The following is a 16,268-nucleotide window of genomic DNA, read 5'->3' as shown; positions in this document are numbered from 1 at the left end:
CCTTTCCTGTGATGGTGCCGGGAACAAAGACTCGGGTCTGGGTGTCACCTGTTCTGCCCCATATGGCTTCCCTCCCTACTTGCTCTGAAACCCTTTATCTCACAGGAAGGCCAAAAGGAAGTTCATCTCTTTCACTCTTCCTTCCATAGATGGAACTCTGGGCCCAAAGCACCTGAATGCCACTTCCTAGTGTTATGGAAATAATCAGTGTCCTGGAGGGTGTCTCCCTTGGGATTTCAGGGAGGGAGCACTGCATAAGTGTATCTATCCCTGCCGAGGGTGAAAGCTCTGAGTTGGTCAAAACGGTTTCAAGACTTCAGGTAACAGCTGTCCCTTCCTAGGCCTCCAAAGCATTTCAGCCTGCTCCGAGAAAAAGAAACTGAGGGGGTGCAACAAGCACCAACAAGCACAGGCTTGTCCAAACAGATGCAGCAGAGCCTGGTGGGGCTCTGGAAAGGGGATTCAGCTCACATCCTGCCGGAGACTATAACAGGGTTGACTCCTTCAGAATTAGGCAGCTGTGGGTGACCGAGGTTGCCTTTTCAGCCTCTGCCAGTGGTCAACAGGGAGGGAAGAAGCAGCGTCTGGTATTTCCTCTAGGCTATGGAGACCAACAAAGTAGGATCAGATAAGCCACCCTTGGGAGTCTCTTGGAGGGAAGAAGCCAAAACCTCTCCCTGGATCAACACTACATCTCTTGGTGGCTGAAGGAAGCTGAGGTACCAGTATTTCCTCACAGTCAGGATTCACCTCCCCAAAATGTGAGGTCCTCAATGCCCTTCTTTCCTCCTTCTACACCCCAAGGAGCATGGCAGGGCACATTCCTCTCAGCCCAGTCCCATTTGCATCTCTGGGCAAGGTGACTCCTCTGTCTCCCCACTGACCTCCAGGGCAGGAGGGGGTTCCTGGTGCACAATGGGCCGTGTCTGCTCCAGGCAGCAGAGGCAAAGCTTAAAGGGAGAGCAGCATTTCTTTTTGGAGTCGCATGCTCCAATGGAGTCAAAAAGTTAAAGCTAAAACCAAGCTGGACATTAACCACCTGACAACTTTTCTATTACACTAGGGTTAAACATCAGTCACCTGTTTGCTGGGCAAAGCGTGGCTACAGCCGCTACCACTAAGATCAAACTGAAATAAGTTCAAGCTAGAAGTAGTCTAGAAAAAGCCTGGCAAGTCCCTAGCTCTTGTCTTGCTAACCTAGAACAGGTCTGTGCTCTTCCAAGAGCAATGGCAGCACCTTATTTAGTGTACTACAATACACATTCTCTGGGAAGCAACATCCTTTTGTGCCCCTCCTGGTGACTTAGATGGCCCCTGGAAGGAAGGATCATAGGCCCAGCTGAAATAAAGGCTACGTCACACCTTTTGGCTTGCAGAAGATTCAGTGTTTATTGGAAAATGAATCAAAGACTTTGCCAACATGGAGTGAGACCCAAGAATTCAGGGCCCTGGGACAGGAGAGAGTACACTGCATGACCGGTTTGGTAATGAAAAGCTCCTGCAGTTCCACCTCCAACGTGCTGATAGTTTTCAAAGCAATCCTGCTCCACGAGTTCTCTTGGACATGATGGGCTGGGTCTGATTGTCCTGGTTCAGCTAGGATAGGGTTAAGTTTCCCCAGCAGGGAGGGGGAAGGGATCTCCAGCCGCGTTATTCATACCATGCTGACGTCAAGTCCGGCGCGGCAGCGCGGGAAGATTTCCTTTGTGGCTTTTGTCGTGGGAGGCACGTGTGGCGGGCTGGCTGTGTTCATTGCGGTATTTCTCTGTGTATCTTTTGTCTTATTTACTGCTATTGCTGTTTATTGTTGTTATTATTGCTATTGTTGTTGTTCAAATTGTCTATTACACTGTTGTATTAAATTTCTCCTTATTTCAAACCCAGGGTTTGTGCCCTACTTGGTCCAAGGGTGGGGGAGGGAGAACGGCAACGTGGCGTCTGGTCCCGGCAGGGCCTAAACTACCACACTGATGTAGATGAGAGTTTTGCTTCCAAAACCATTGGTTTACGTGGCAATGCAGATATGGGAGTTCCCAACACAGCCTGGACTTTTGGGGTAAAGTGAAGAGGTCAGTAAGTGGGATGCAAGAGGAGTCCTTCATTGGGAGCCACTGCTATTGCGCCTGCTGTTGACACCTCTAAAGACTCATCTTTTCTAGCGTGCACAGCGCTCTCTTGTCAAGATGGAAACCATAGAACCCTAGAATGGTTTAGGTTGGAAAAGCCCCCTCAGATCATCGAGCCCAACTGTTAACCTAACACTACCACGTCCACCACTAAACCGTGTCCCCAAGCGCCATCTTTGTGGAGGCCTGGAGCCCATTTTGCCAAAGCCGAATTTGGTAAGGGTGACCACTGAGAAATGTGATATTTCCTTCCCACTCCCACCTCCCCCCAAACCAAACACGCTGGAGGCTTTGAACTAGAGCTTTTCTCTTGAGGAGTTCAGCATGATACAGGTTCTGCCCACCAGTATAAGACAGAAGCAGTGAGAATTCATCTGTAATGAAAGATCCCAGCTGGTAACGACACTGGTATCCCAGCACGGTAGGTGAATTTAGGCTGTACTTTCTGGCACCTGCAGGTGCTGCCTGTCTCTAGCACAAGGCATGGGTTGAGCTCAGAGCCTGAAGACACTTGGCTTCACGCTGCTCCCAAGGAGGGTGTTGGCAGCCTCCAGGCACTTGTCCAGCTGGGACACTGCAGTCAGGGAGAGAGAGTGGCACTGAGGGAGTCGGGCAGTCCACAGATGGGAAGGAGAAAGGGGGCACAGGACTCCTTCACCTGCCCCCAGGAAACCGTGGTCCTGCGAAGGGGTGAGGCAAGTCCCAGTGGAGACAGAAGGGAGGAGAATGTGCTGTGGGGATCAGCAAGGATCAGACCCTCAAGACTCACCAGCTCGGCTGCACAGCCAGGTCACAGCCTTGGCCTCCAGCAGCTCACAGAGGTCTTGGTAACACTTGTTGTTTCTGTGCAGCCAGGTCACAGCCAGCACTGTGGCCCAGATGCTTGGCTCCGTGGCCTGTAGGAGAACAATGACTCAGGCCAGCACACGGCGCTGAGCATCCTCCCTGCCCCCTCACTGCTTCCCACCCCTTCCTTTGTGGCTTCTGGTTTCCGATTCCTTCATTCACTCTCTGGCTGCCCCTGGGATGGCAGTGTTGCCACCAGCCAAGGGCTTCCCACTGTCCCAGGATGACAGACTACCACCATAAGCAGTTTTCCTCTTACCTCACCAGGCATCTTTCCCTTGATTTCAGCCTCATCAACTTCCAGAACAGAGGCCAGCCCTGAGCTGAGGGCCCAGGAACCATCTACGTTCTGCAGTGCCACCAGCTCCTGGCACTCAGCAAAGGCTTTGGTGTACCAAGGCCCAAAAGTTGGAGAGCACCAAAAAACATCCCTGTAATCCACATTCTTGAGAGAAGAAACAGGTGGTGGTGGTGGTTTACATGCTGTGGGAGATGTGAACAGGAGGGTTGAGAGAATGACAAGAAGCTGACCCCTCTCTACCTCCCTCTGCAATGTCCCAGAATATTAAGAACATTATCTCTGCTCTTCTTTAGGCAGTTACCTGCAGTCTAAGCTCCTTCCTGCCTGTCCCCAAAGCACTCCCACCCACAGCCCTTCTGGACACCACTAACTCACCCCCACCTTGGACCGTTGCCCCTTCTCCTGGTATTCCTGTTCATCCATGTCCCAAGACCTCTCTTGACAGCCCTCCAACACATCTTATCCAAATGTGTATTTATGATCTAGAGCCATCCCTGTCCCCTCCCTGGGTGTCCCTGAGCTGAGTCTCATACTTGCTGAAGGACTTTCACATTTAATGGTAACTAAGGGAAAGGTTAAAGGCAAAAGTCATTGGTTTCCATGCCATGGGCAAGACGTGGCAGCATAACCCTCCTATAAGATGTTAGATTATCCCATACCTTTTGAGGAAGCTCCCTGCTGGGGCAGGGCAGCAATGCCATGAGTGAGCCGATGGAGGGCAAGCCGCCAGCCAGGTGGGACCCAGATGGTCACAGGACGGCAGGAAGAGGCATTATAAATGCCACGAAGCTTAACGATCTGGCAGGGGACGAGTGACTGGCGGGGTGGCAAGAGTGCCAGGGGCCCTTTGAGGGCAAACAGGGAAGGGAACTGAATTAAGCACATGGGAAAGAAGCACCTGGTGGTGATGGGGCCTACCCCGTGAGACTGGGGGTGCCCTGTGGCTGGGGTTCTAGCTCCAGTGGAATGAGAACATCCCATGAAGCTCTCTCACCAGCTCTTTCCTGCAAGCGTCTTTCCTTACCCTGGTACCAGGTGACCCTCTGTGATGTGCGAACCCCTTCATAGCTGGTAAAGGGGCAGATGATCCCCGAAGTGAGGCTGATCTCAACTGCACGATGCCTGGGTTCATCGCTTGACCCACTTGCAGCCTCTGGCAACAACCTCTGCAGCAAGCATTTCGCAGCCAGACGGTGCCCAGCCAGCCTGGGGACAGAGACGGGTGAGGCCCGGCCACCTGGCTCATCTCCACGCTGGGGAAAGGTGCACAGGGAGAGCCTGGACCCCGGGTCTCTCCCTTCAGGGATGAGGGTGGGCAGCGGGAAAACCTGCATGCCTGGGTCCTCGTCTCTCTGGAGGGAAGTGATGCCCAGGTTCCTGGGTCCTACCCATGCGGGGTCAAAGCAGGGAAGGAGGGCATGCTTGGACACCTGGGTTCTCTGCCAGTTTGGGATTGCGTGTGGAAGATGGGAGTGCACAAGCTGTCTGGGCCCCCTCTCAGCTGGAGTCCATGTCAGCAATGAGGGGGATGCATGCATCTTCCCTTAGGGCAGGCTCTCACCGGCCGTCTCCCTGTGGGCACAGTGGGAATTCGATCGTGTGAGTGACATCCTGGCCGTCCAAGCTGTACTGCAAGGTCATGACCCCCTTGGCCAGTGTCGCATCCTGGGAACACATAGGAAGCTACTGGAAGATACTGGGGACATAAGATGGTTACTGGGGAATATTGGGAAATTACTGAAAGATTGCTGGTGGTTACTGGGAGGCTACTGGGAGCTGGCTGGTGATGTCTGTGGTCCCAGCTCTCACCTGTGCCTGTCCATGGATCTGGGCATAGAGGAGGCTGTGCTGACCCTGAAAGATGGACTGAGGGGTGCCGCCCAGCACCTCAACCTCCAGGCCACGGGGCAGGGTCCAGCTCAGAGAGACTCCCGCAGCTGCTGGCTTGAGAGCCTTCTTCAGGAACTTCAGCACCTGGGGACAGACAACAGGACGCCCGAGTTCGCAGACCCACCAGGGCTCAGCCCACGGCCCCCAGTGCTGGGGTTCCCTGGGGGACACTGCAGTGTGTGGGGTAGCCTGCACCAGCTGGGTTCCCTGGGCACAGTCAGTCTGTGGGTTATAGCGGGGCAGAACCCCCGGCACCTCAGTCCTCAGTGGGGTGGGTGGTGGGTAGAGTCAGGGGAAGCTTGAGTGCCTGGGGTCCTCAGGCAGCTGTGAGAGGGCAGTTCAGGTGCTGGGGGGCTTCGAAGTCCGTGTGTCTGTGGACTAGAGGGGGACCTGCTGGGGCTCCTGGGTTCCTACCGCAGCCGTCACAGTGTTGTCAGAGGAGACGTAGGTCGCTTCACCCCCTGTCTCCCTGGCCAGGGCTGTAGCCAGGGCAGCGCTGTCCTTAGAAAAGCAGAAGGAGAAACACCTATGGGGAGGCAGGGAAAGGTGTCAGAAATGAGAGCCATGGGTGAGTGCAAGGATGCTGGGCTAGAGCTGGAGAACACAGGCTGGAGTTAAAGCTGGGGGAACGAAGCTGGGGTGCAGAACAAGGGGCAGGAAGACGAGCAGGGAGTAGAGTGAGGGACTGGGGTTGGAGCAGGGGTTGGACAGGAAGCTGGCAGAGGAGAGCTGGGACTTGCGACAGAGCTGGGGTCAGTCTAGTGGGGCTGGGGTAGAGTTTGGGGGCACATCAGGGTGTAGAAGCCCTGTGCCTCAGTTTTCCTGTTCTGTGAAGGGTGCCTTGGTTGTGGGAGTAGTAAGCAAAGAGTCCTTCAGCAGAGCTGTGCAGGGTGGGAAGGGTCTTTGGGACACTGGAGGGGCGCAAGGATTGGGGCAGGCACTGGTGAACAGGGGCCCTCATAAGGGTTAGAAATGACTGGACAACCAAAGCGTGACGGGAGGACTGGGGGCAGAGTCCCCATTACCGGTGGCTGTTGCGGTGACGGCAGGCCTCAGCAACGATGGCTTCCTTGTCAAGGGGTAGCGTGGCCATGAAGATGAAGAGCTGAGAGACAGGGGACATGAGTGGTGGGGTCCTGCACAGGGACCCCCAAATGTGGAGAGCAGGCCCCTGAAATGGAGAGAGGGGCCCAGGAGAGACCCTGTAGCAAGATGACCCCAGGGAGAGAGATCCACTCAGGGACAGAAACCCCCACAGATATAGACCCACTTCTCCATTCCCCCACACCCCACGGTACCCTTCTTGTTCCCTTGTGGCCACCACATACCTTGGGTGGCTCCTTCCATCCCTATTGCCACCCCCTCTCCCCTGGGACACCTATCCCACCCCTCCATGCCCCTGCACCCAGACCTGGCGTGTGTGCCCGCGGGGGCAGGGGGTATTGTAGACTGAGCGGAGGGTTTCCAGCAGATCGGTGTCACCCAGGCTGGGACCGGTGGGGGCGATGCGCCGCATGGCCTCGGTCAGGTTGTCCTGAGTATATTCAACACTTTGCCTGCGGGGGCACGGCATGTTTGGAGAGCACATGGCTTTGTGCCAGCCCTGGTTACCCCTGAGACCCTGCCCCACAGCGCTTCCCACAGCTATGCCCTAGGGTCCTCTGCAAGTCCCGGCCCCACAGTAGTTCTTGAAGAGACACGGCTTCAGAGTTCCTACAAGATTCAGCTCAACAGCACCCCAAGAGGTGCTCTCCCACAGTGCCACAAAGATCCCATCCCCAGAATCCACCCCTGCCCGACAGTAGTCAGTCGTGCCCTCCGGCACCCAACATTGCCCTGTACCAGCCAGGCGATTTCAGAGCATGCACACCTGCCCTCCAGCATCTAACCCTGCCCCACAGCACCCATTCCAGCCCCACAGCACCCAGACATGCCCCGCAGTATCCAGCCCTACCCACCAGCACCTATTCCAGCCCCATCGCACCCAGCCTGCCACATGTTTGCTCACGGGTAGATGCCCCCAGAGGTTGCTCCATAGCAGTAGACGTTGAAGTAGCAGCCCAGGGGCAGGCTTTTGAGAAGGAAGAGCAGGGAGTCCTGCGGAAAGACACAGCAGGCAGGACTTGGGAGGCACTGGTGTGGGGTACAGGTGTTTTTGCCCAGGTCCTCCTAAAGCCTCTGGACTCCAGGACCATTTCAGCCCCACCAGTCCCCCCTCACATCTCTGTCCCTCTGTAACTGCCTGCCCTGGCCCGCTCCCCCTCAGCCTTCTCCTCCACCCCACCCTGGTCCCTGTTCTGCAGGGGTACCTGAGCATGCTCAAGAAAAGTGGTGTCCAGGAGGAAGATGAACTCTCCAGACTGGCGCTGCCCAGGCACTGCCTCAGGGAGGCTGGGTGCCAGCGTCACCAACACCATGGGGTCACCGAGCAGAGAACCTGGAGGAGGTATGGGCTCGGATGAAGGACAGGTAGGCACCCCCCTCCTCATCCTGCTTCTGATTCTCATTGTGCTTTCAGCTTCCACCACCCCAGAGCCCATGATGCGCCACACTGGTACCTCAATGTCCTACTGTACTGTCCACCAACTGCACAGCCCAGTGCCTATTCCAACCCAGTGCCTCCAACAGAGCTACCCAGTGAGCCCTAACGCAGAACTCCCTGCACGCATCCTGCTGTATCTGACACCCCTCCACAGTGTCCCTAACACCCCACCCTGGAACCCCAGGACCCAGACTATCCCACCTGAATGCCTCCCATTCCTATCCCAGTGTCCAATGATATCTCGCCCCCTCAGAACCCCCGGTGTGTCCTCGTGCCCCATTTCCTCCTTCAACCCAGAGGTGCCCTCAGGTTCCCTCCCCAGCTGCACTCACCTGGAGGGGCTGCGGGGTCTCCCTTCTCCACCACAGCACTGACTGCTGTGGGCTCTCCAAAATACACCAGCAGCTCCAAATCCTTGTGATCTGGGGGGCTGCCAGCCAGTGAGACCTGGAGAAAAGGTGCCTGACTAGACATGGGAGGAGGGGACCCGACCCAGCACCGGGCCAGGCACACAGGCACTGATCTCGGTGCATCCCCCTTTTCTCAGTGATGACAGCCCTCCCCAGCTCTCCCGGGGTCCTGGCACCCAGGAGGGCATACCTGTGCCGTGCTGCGGTCCTGGGCAGTGTAGAGCAAAGGGGTGAGGGAGAAGTTGGCCTGGACACTGGCCACTCCACGGGGGGACTGCAGGCTAGCGGTGAGCAGCAGGCTGTAGGGCAGCTTGCTAGTGAGACAGTTGCAGGCTGCAGGGAGAAACGTGGCACTGGGGAGGGCAAAGGCAATCCCTGCAGGGGTGGGGGGTGGGAGGGGCAGGATTTGGCATCCATATATAGGCCATATGGAGAGATTTGGGGGTTGTCAATAAGGCGTATGGAGGTGTCCATGAGTCTGTTTACGGGGAACGGCTGTGGGAGGTGTGGATCCCCTCATGGAGCACGAGGAGGAATATGTGGATCTGTCCAGCGGCTGCATGGGGGAAAAATGTGGGTCTCCCTGTGGGTGCGAAGGGAAGTTGCATTGTGTCTGTTTGTAAAGTACACGGGGAGTCTGTGGCCCTTGTGTGGGGTGTGTGACTGGGAGGACAGGTTCCTTGTGGGGTCACTCACCATAGAGTTTTGTGTGGGGATGCAGTGTGGGTGCCAGCACAAAATGGGCTGCTCCGTCTGGCTTCCGTGGCAGCTCTTGGACATAGCGCAAGGTCACGACCACCTCCCTGCCAGGGGACAGGGTGCCCAGGAAGCAGGCAAACACCTCGCCTGGGCAATCAGACTGTTTCTGAAGGTATTCCAGATTCTCCCAGCTCCCTGTAGCCTCGTGCAGCTGCTGGGCCTGGGTGGGAAGGGGAAGGACAGAAAGTGGATCACCAGGCAAGCCATGGGCTGCTCAGCCCATGCCCCTGTGGTGGTTCGCCCATTCGTCCCTGGACACTGGTACCTCATCCCGCAGCAGGGCCTGGACCTTGGCATCCTCACTGCAGGCCTGGAAGGAGTAGATGGACATGTGGGAGACCAGAGGGAAGACAAAAACGACTTCTCTGGAGACCTGACTCCTGTTCTGGTAGATGAGTTCGGAGGCCACGTCAGCCACATAATCCTGGATAGCAACATCCACCACAGCACTACACAGAGGCACCGAGTACAGGGGTACGTGGAGCCACTTCCCCAGCAGAAAGGATCCTGTTGCTGTTGAGAGAGATGCAACCTGTCCATCAGCACACATGAACGACACAAGGAGGTGACTGGGGCTGCTTCAGAGGTATGTGGCTGTTCCCACCCTGGAAACCAAGACTAGGTGACCAACATTACTGAGGGTCTAGCGTGAGCCTGATGTGGAACACAGTCTGCCTCCCACCCCTCCAATTTCCCTTTCCCCCCATCCCTCTGGTCTCCACCCATTTCCTGGAGAGATCTTGCCCATTCCCATCCTTGTTTCACTCTGGGAAGATCCCGTCCAGATTATTTCCCCCTGTGGCTGCCTATCCTTCTTTCTTTGTCCCGCTTTGGGAGCACTCCCCATTCCCCAGATGTCCCTCAGCTGTCTGATCCCTGGCTCACTGTCATGGTCGTAGGATTTTCCTAGAAGTCCAAAGCTCTGATGCCACATTTCTGGAGACCTGCAGAGAAGAAGGGTCTCCTGTAAGAGGAGAGAACCACAGAAACCACCAGGCAGCCCCTATTCGATGATGATTCCTTGTCATTTCTCCTACATACATAGCTGGAAGCCCCAGCCCACCATGTAGAGCCAGAGCAAACCCAGGGATTCAGAAATGTGTATTTACGAGCACTGGGATGTCACCAGGAGTATCTCTGCATTGAGGAGGTCTGCACCCCACCCCCACCCTGGGAGAATCTTGAAGAGAACTAAGGGATAGCAAAGGGAGATGGAGGGAAGAAGGTGTGAAAGCAAGAGTGGATGGATGGATGGATGGATGGATTGGCAGATGAGGTCCATTTGGGACAGATGGACACATAGGTGAACAAAGAGAGAGACACCAGGATGTTTGTGGAAAGCAGCGGGTGCACAGGTGGCGGGGTCCATTTTAGAAGAGAGGGGCAGGTGCCCGTCACCAACAGTACTGTGTGAATGCAGCTGCACACGAGAGAGCACCTGCGAGGGCAGGCTGAAAGTCCAAATGATAAGGGGGAACGTGATGGAGAGAGAAATGAGGGCAGGGACAGCTATTCCATGACTGCAGAGCAAATCCCAGAAAGGCACCGGGGGAGGGTGCAGCTCAGGTGACACCTGGCTGCCTTCTGGCCACGTGCCAGGAGGTGAAGGGGACTGCCCTCCCCCCAAACCCATCCACATCAATCCCTCTGGTTCAGACACGTTTGCCTCCATCTCCCCAGTTCCTGCTCTGCGGCGAGAGGGTGGGGAGCACCAGGAGAGTCCCCAGCCCCCATCATGCTGGGGACGGGCGGGCAGAGCAGACAGGGTGTAAGTCCTCGGGGGAGTTGGGCTGAAGGATGGGCAGAGGGATGGATCGGACAGGGGCGAGCTCCCCCCGGTGAACAGAGAGAGGGAACAGAGAGTAAGGGCAGAGTAACAAAGGGAAGCACAAAGAAGCGACACTCACCAGGATGAAGGCCAGGGCCAGCAGGGCGGACTGGCACTCCGATGGCCGGAGGGAGAGAGGGGAGAGGAAGGGGGGAGAGAGGGAGGGGCAGAGGGGGGAGGCCCAGGGACAGGAGGGAGGGATGGAGAGACAGAGCAGGAGGCGCTGGGGCGCACAGGGAGGGGCAGGCCTGCGGCTGCAGAGGGGTGGCCGGGACGGCGAGAGAGGAGGAGGGGCAGGCGGACAGACGGACGGGCGGGGGGGCAGGGCCGGGGGGGCGGAGACACATCGCTGCAAACCCCCAGCCCAGCACCCGGGCCCCGGTTCCGCGGGGGCTGCGCGGGCAGCGGCGGTGCCGGGTGCCGGGCAGGCGGGGGGATGGAGGGGAGAGGGGCCACCCCCGGTGGGGGGGGTCTGAGCGGGGTCCCTGCACCCCCCCGGCCCCTGTCGGCAGGCTGGGCTGCGGGAGGCCGCCCCGCATGAGCTGCCGCCCCGCGGGGTCCCGCAAAGAGGGTTCGCTCCCGGGGCGCGAAGGCCAATCTCCGGGACCGCGCCGGGGCACCCGTCTGGGCCCCGCTTGCGCGGAGGGGTGCAGGCGGTGGCTGCGGCAGCCAGCACAGCGCAGGGGCCCTGCGGGGTGTTGCCAGCCTCAGCCTGCACGGACACACATTTCCTACAGCGCCCATCGCTCGGTTTCTCACCGCTTCGTCCCCCACGGTCAGGAACACGCCTCGTCCCCATCTGAAGATAGAGCGGGCTTTAATTGTTCTGCGCGAGCTCAAAGGCTGAGGGTCTTTATTGGGGCAGGGGTCTTCCGAGCAGGGGCCGTGATTTGTGCTGTTGTCATGAGGACAGTTCCTCCTAAGGACACTCTATTCTCTAATTAAGCTGATTTACATACACAGTTTTAATGAGCTTCCTTATTTCAGGTTCTTCAAGGACAGTAGCTCCTGCTCAGAAGTTCCTCACTAAATCATTGCTGGCGGCTTAAAGAACAGACTGACTTAACTGATACATCCTACACGTCCCTGTGTTTGATGAGAAACATGTGTACGGACTGCAGTACGTCCTATACGTCCTTGTGCTCCATTTGTTCAGGCCACAACGGGAGCGTCTGTGCCCCAGCCCCGCCAGCGCCCGGCTGGGGTGGGGCCCCGGGTGCTGCAGGGTGCTCCAGGCAGAGCCGAGGAAGGGGCTGCGACCCCTCAGCGGGGCTGCTCCCGGCCAAGCAGAGTCTGCCAAACCTCCCCCACCGCCCAGCCCTTCCGCTCTCTCCCCACGTCTGGTGCGAATGGCAGCAGCTGCCAGGGGCTCCCTGCAACCAGGGCGGCGTCTTCTGTGTGCCTGAGGAGGTGGCACTCGTCCCTCCAGGAGCCTGTCCCCTGCCAGGCCTGCAGCACTGGCTGCAGATTTGGAGGCTGGGCTCAGGTCCACACACTGATTAGTGCCAGGCTGGCGGCTGGGTGGCGGACTGCGTGTTGGCCTCGGTCCGGCCAGGATCGGGGCGACGCGCAGAAGAAAGACAAACTCACAGCAGTTTGTTGAAGGGGGGGCATTGCCAAGAGCAGATGCCGCTGCACTGTCTGCCAGCTCCCAATTTATTCCCACTTGTTTACACAGGCTTGTTTTCCCTTCTCCATCCTACTGACCTTCAGGTTTTATCTGTTTACTGTTCACACGCTCACCATGCATTCTGCAGGCGCTGTTCTCGCTCTTTCTGACGCTCCAACACGGTGTTACGAATGTTGCCTCAGTTCCCCACAATCTTTCTTCTAACCCCAAGGTCAGTTTACATTTTGTTAACCACCAGTTCTTAACTTCCACACCGCGAAGCAGCAAAACCAACATACTGGCCAGCTGAGGGATGGGAAGAGCTGGCAGACAAGCTCGGACTCAAATACCTACTTTGGACATGGGTGTTTCCTCTCATCTGCTGCGTTGGGATGCTCTGTCTCCACCTTCTCCCCTGTGCCAGCCACGCTCATGCCTCCCTGGCAGCCAGCCCCTGGTTGAGACAACTCACCTCACTGGTGGCCTCTGGACACCCAAGGAGCCAAATGACGTTTGAGTTCAGACGTTGCTCCCAGAGCACGCCCTGGCTGTCTCTCACTGGGGGTGTGCGTAGCGCTGAACTCTCCCTCCTCCAGCAAACCTGTGCAGCTCCCTGCAATCTGCCTCTCAGGGCTGCTGTGACTCTCAGGCAAGGCCACTCCCAGGGCTGCACTGACTGTGTGAGAGCCTCGATCAGCACAGACAGTTCTAGCTGCCTTTGTTCAAAGTCTGCCACAGTGTGTCCAGTCTCATTACACCCGTGGAGATCAAGTTCTCTGGGGAAGTGGGTGAACTGACATTCACATGCTGCTGGTAGATGTGGCCCATGACTACTTTTAGGAACTGGTGGAACACCTCACCTTGTCTCCAGTAGCTCTGATGCTTAAGAACAGACAAATGAGTCACAGGTGTAGATGCTACACGCTGCATCTGAGCAGCTAGGGAACACGTTCCTGCCTCTTGGATCTTCCTTTCTTCACCCCAGGTGATGAGTCACGCTTGGTCAAAAAGTGCCACAAATACTGAATGCTGACCCCTTAGCCCAGCTTCCCCTTCCCGAAACTTCTGTCCAGCTGGGATGCTGAAGGTTCTCACTGACTCTTGCTGGAGAGCACTCGCTGGCTGTGAATGGTTTTGGGGTGCTGGACCGCCAGTATCTTCTGAGCATCTCTGGAGGATGTCAACCCCCTCACGTCTGGGCCTCTTTTGAAGTGCAAAGCACTTGGTCTTAGTGCGGCATAAAGGTAGTCTGCTCAGATGCTCACATATTTTCTGTCCAGACAAAACAGCAGAGTCTGGGGCACCCAGAATAGGAAGCAGCCAGGTGAACAACCCGACTGGTGACAGTGGTACAAGAAGTTGCCAACGGGGTGGAGGGCGGCTGTGTGCTGCTGCGGAGGGGATTACTGTATCCACCCCTCCATCTCTCTCACACACACACACATGCTCTTCTGGTGCTGCGGTATGTTCAAGTCACCTCTATAGGACTGATGTATGCAACTGCAGGAATCTTGCACCCTTTGTGACAGGGGCTGGAGGCCAGCTGGGGCACCTAAGGATGTCTCAGATGTCTCTAGGTCCCACTGCACAGATAACTGAATCACCCTGACTATGGGAAGTAGAGGGTTGAGAGTTGTCAGGGAGCCCGTATGGCAAGCAGAATAAACTACTCATCAAGAGAAAATAAAAAGGAGGGATGTTGTTATGAGTTGAGGCCTCCGGAGTTTCTGACCACAGACAGCGTGCAGAGCAAAACACATTTCAGTCTCCAGTGGCCTTTATTACCAGATCTGTGTAAAGGTGAGAACAAACAGGAAGCCCAGTTTTCAAGCTCTTTTCATTTTATCATTTGAACAAACCTTTCCATAATTTGGGGCACTAGTGTGTATTTTAACCCAAGAGATGCCATGTGGATCTGAGAAGAGATCTCTGGACAAGTCCTACATGTGTGGGTATGGCCAGTGCTCTCCAAAGTATGTCATCAGTGTGAATGCATGGTCATCCATGCCCAGAGACCTCTTCTCAGAGGGCAGGATTAACTTCTGGGTGGAGATCAAAGGACCATATGGTGTCTGGTGAACCCTGTTTAGCTTGTAAATAAGGGATGTAAAATTTTTAAGGACATGTGAAGCCCCAAACATGATTTGCTAGTAATCACAGGCCAAATAAATGTCTCAGACTATCTCTGGAGATAACAAGTGGGCTTTGAAAATTTATTCAGAATCTCTGATTCTAATCTAGCTAGTGCCAGAGCTAGATTAGACTACAGCCATGCCAAGGACTAGCCAAGGCAGGGTAGAGCACCAAGGCTAAGGGGAGGCTTAAACACTGCAACAAAACTGAATGAAGCCTGGCCACAGATGGGTTACCTGCGTAAGGTAGACATCGAATACTGCAAATCAAATACTGCAGAAATTATTGGGGATGGCTTCCACTTGAGATAAAGGTTGGGAAATGCAGTTCCCTCAACCTAGGTGCTTTTTACCACCTGGAATGCCCCAGCTGTCCAGATAAGCTTGGCAGATAGCAAAGCCTTCTGGAGCATCAGCTGAAGGTTGTGTGAAATACCCCATAGTGCCAAGTATGGTGTTAGAAAATCATATTAGATGACTAAATGCCTGCCTAAGGCAGCTGAGACATTCAAACCCCAGAGCTGCGAATGGAAGGGATAAAAGCAGGAGAACAGGATAATGGGTAAGAAAAGCATCCCTGCAGTTCAGAGAGTATCTAATGGCCCAGTGTGCAATTTCTTCTAACAACTCAGCGTCAGCATCGGACCTGGACAAGGAAAACCAAAGTATACATTGGGTGGGACTCATCACTGCAACTGGTATTGCAGAGTCCACCTCAGCTGATCATCTTGAGTCACTGGTCAGGAAGAGGAGTGCCTCTGGCAACAAATCTTTCAACAGCTCTACCTCAACACATGACTCCGCCCTTTGGTGTGTCCCTGCACTTGAACGCTCCTTCAGCTGTACTCCCTGTACTCCTTCCAGGGCCCTCCTACAGTTCACAGGCCCAACAGGTCTTTCGTGACTGACTGCATTACAAGAACTACAGTGTCCTCCGGAGTACTTGAGCACTAAAGGTTGTTTCCTTCAGTAAGGTTTGAGGAACTCGTAATGTCAAAACTTGGTCCCCTTTTTTTTTGCAATGTGCAGAAACATTTCCATGCATTTGCTTTCAAAAAGGTTCTTGTTATAACGGTTTTAATGTTATTTCATCCATGACCATTCTTCTTTTTTGTGCTTTCAGTAACAATGCACACCAATGTTCGTGAAGGAAGGGCACATGTGGAATTTCAGTAATTTACTGAGGTTGAAACATGATTGATGTGAGTTTGAAGGCTCTGGCCTCTTCCAATCTGGTTTAAGATGTAAAATTCAGTTGCCAATGTGTAAAATACATGTATATACACAGTCAAAACATAGACAGCTATAGAACACAGTTCAGGAAAACCAAATAGTTTTAATGTCAATATTAGTCGCAGAAAAACAAGCCGCTTCTTGCCATTTTGACTGATAATGGGAAACAAAATAACAGAGAAAATAAATGATAAAGATGAATAGGAAAACTACTATGTGAAGATCTTATTTCAGATTGAAAATTCTGTTTTCACCCTGTTGTAGTTGTGTCATAGTCTGAAAATTCTGCAAAACACATGAGGTCTTGTGGGTAGTTAATGGTAAATTCTCAAATGCACTAATGCCAACGGACACTTGCTATTCCAGCAGGAAAAATAAACAGTGGGACAACTGACCCGTCTTAAACCAGTTCCAGACGGCGGTTCATCCTTCAGCAGCGCACAGACAGGCAGAGCAGAGTCCCAGCCTTCTGGAGAAGGTTTCTGCACGGGAAGACCCGATTCAGCTACAGAGCGAAAGTGTTTCGGGGGAGTGCATCATATTGAGAAATTTTTATGGTACCCCTCGAGGTGAATTAAACATGTTTGTGCTT

At 55.0% G+C, this 16,268-nt stretch overlaps 1 protein-coding gene across 1 annotated transcript; it reads right to left on the bottom strand.

Annotated features, from left to right (window-relative positions):
- Nucleotides 1-1,380: 1,380 nt before the first annotated feature.
- Nucleotides 1,381-10,995, bottom strand: LOC141970240 (von Willebrand factor A domain-containing protein 5A-like). Its single transcript, XM_074926687.1, has 18 exons — nt 10,782-10,995; nt 9,760-9,818; nt 9,140-9,387; nt 8,812-9,034; nt 8,306-8,448; nt 8,038-8,152; nt 7,473-7,600; nt 7,172-7,260; nt 6,575-6,719; nt 6,189-6,268; nt 5,578-5,689; nt 5,083-5,247; nt 4,835-4,938; nt 4,298-4,479; nt 3,933-4,118; nt 3,232-3,455; nt 2,896-3,022; nt 1,381-2,700 (listed from the first exon to the last, which is right to left on the bottom strand). Exons 2-18 carry the CDS (start codon nt 9,806-9,808, stop codon nt 2,621-2,623), a joined length of 2,400 nt encoding a protein of 799 aa, XP_074782788.1. The 5' UTR covers nt 9,809-9,818; nt 10,782-10,995; the 3' UTR covers nt 1,381-2,620.
- Nucleotides 10,996-16,268: the final 5,273 nt, after the last annotated feature.

Source organism: Athene noctua, chromosome 25 (assembly GCF_965140245.1).
Source record: "Athene noctua chromosome 25, bAthNoc1.hap1.1, whole genome shotgun sequence".
In the NCBI taxonomy this organism is placed as follows: Eukaryota; Metazoa; Chordata; class Aves; order Strigiformes; family Strigidae; genus Athene; species Athene noctua.
The sequence above is the reverse complement of the archived record's forward strand: the minus strand, read 5'-3'. Positions and strand labels throughout refer to the sequence as shown.

What these genes read in the sequence shown, in the direction of transcription:
- LOC141970240 (XM_074926687.1), bottom strand. Translation starts at nt 9,808, where the DNA reads ATGTGGCATCAGAGCTTTGGACTTCTAGGAAAATCCTACGACCATGAC. An exon ending in TCCCCACACAAAACTCTATG is followed by an intron (nt 8,449 to 8,811) that starts GTGAGTGACCCC and finishes TTCTCCCTGCAG; the next exon opens with CCTGCAACTGTCTCACTAGC. An exon ending in TGCCCACAGGGAGACGGCCG is followed by an intron (nt 4,480 to 4,834) that starts GTGAGAGCCTGC and finishes CTCTGTCCCCAG; the next exon opens with GCTGGCTGGGCACCGTCTGG.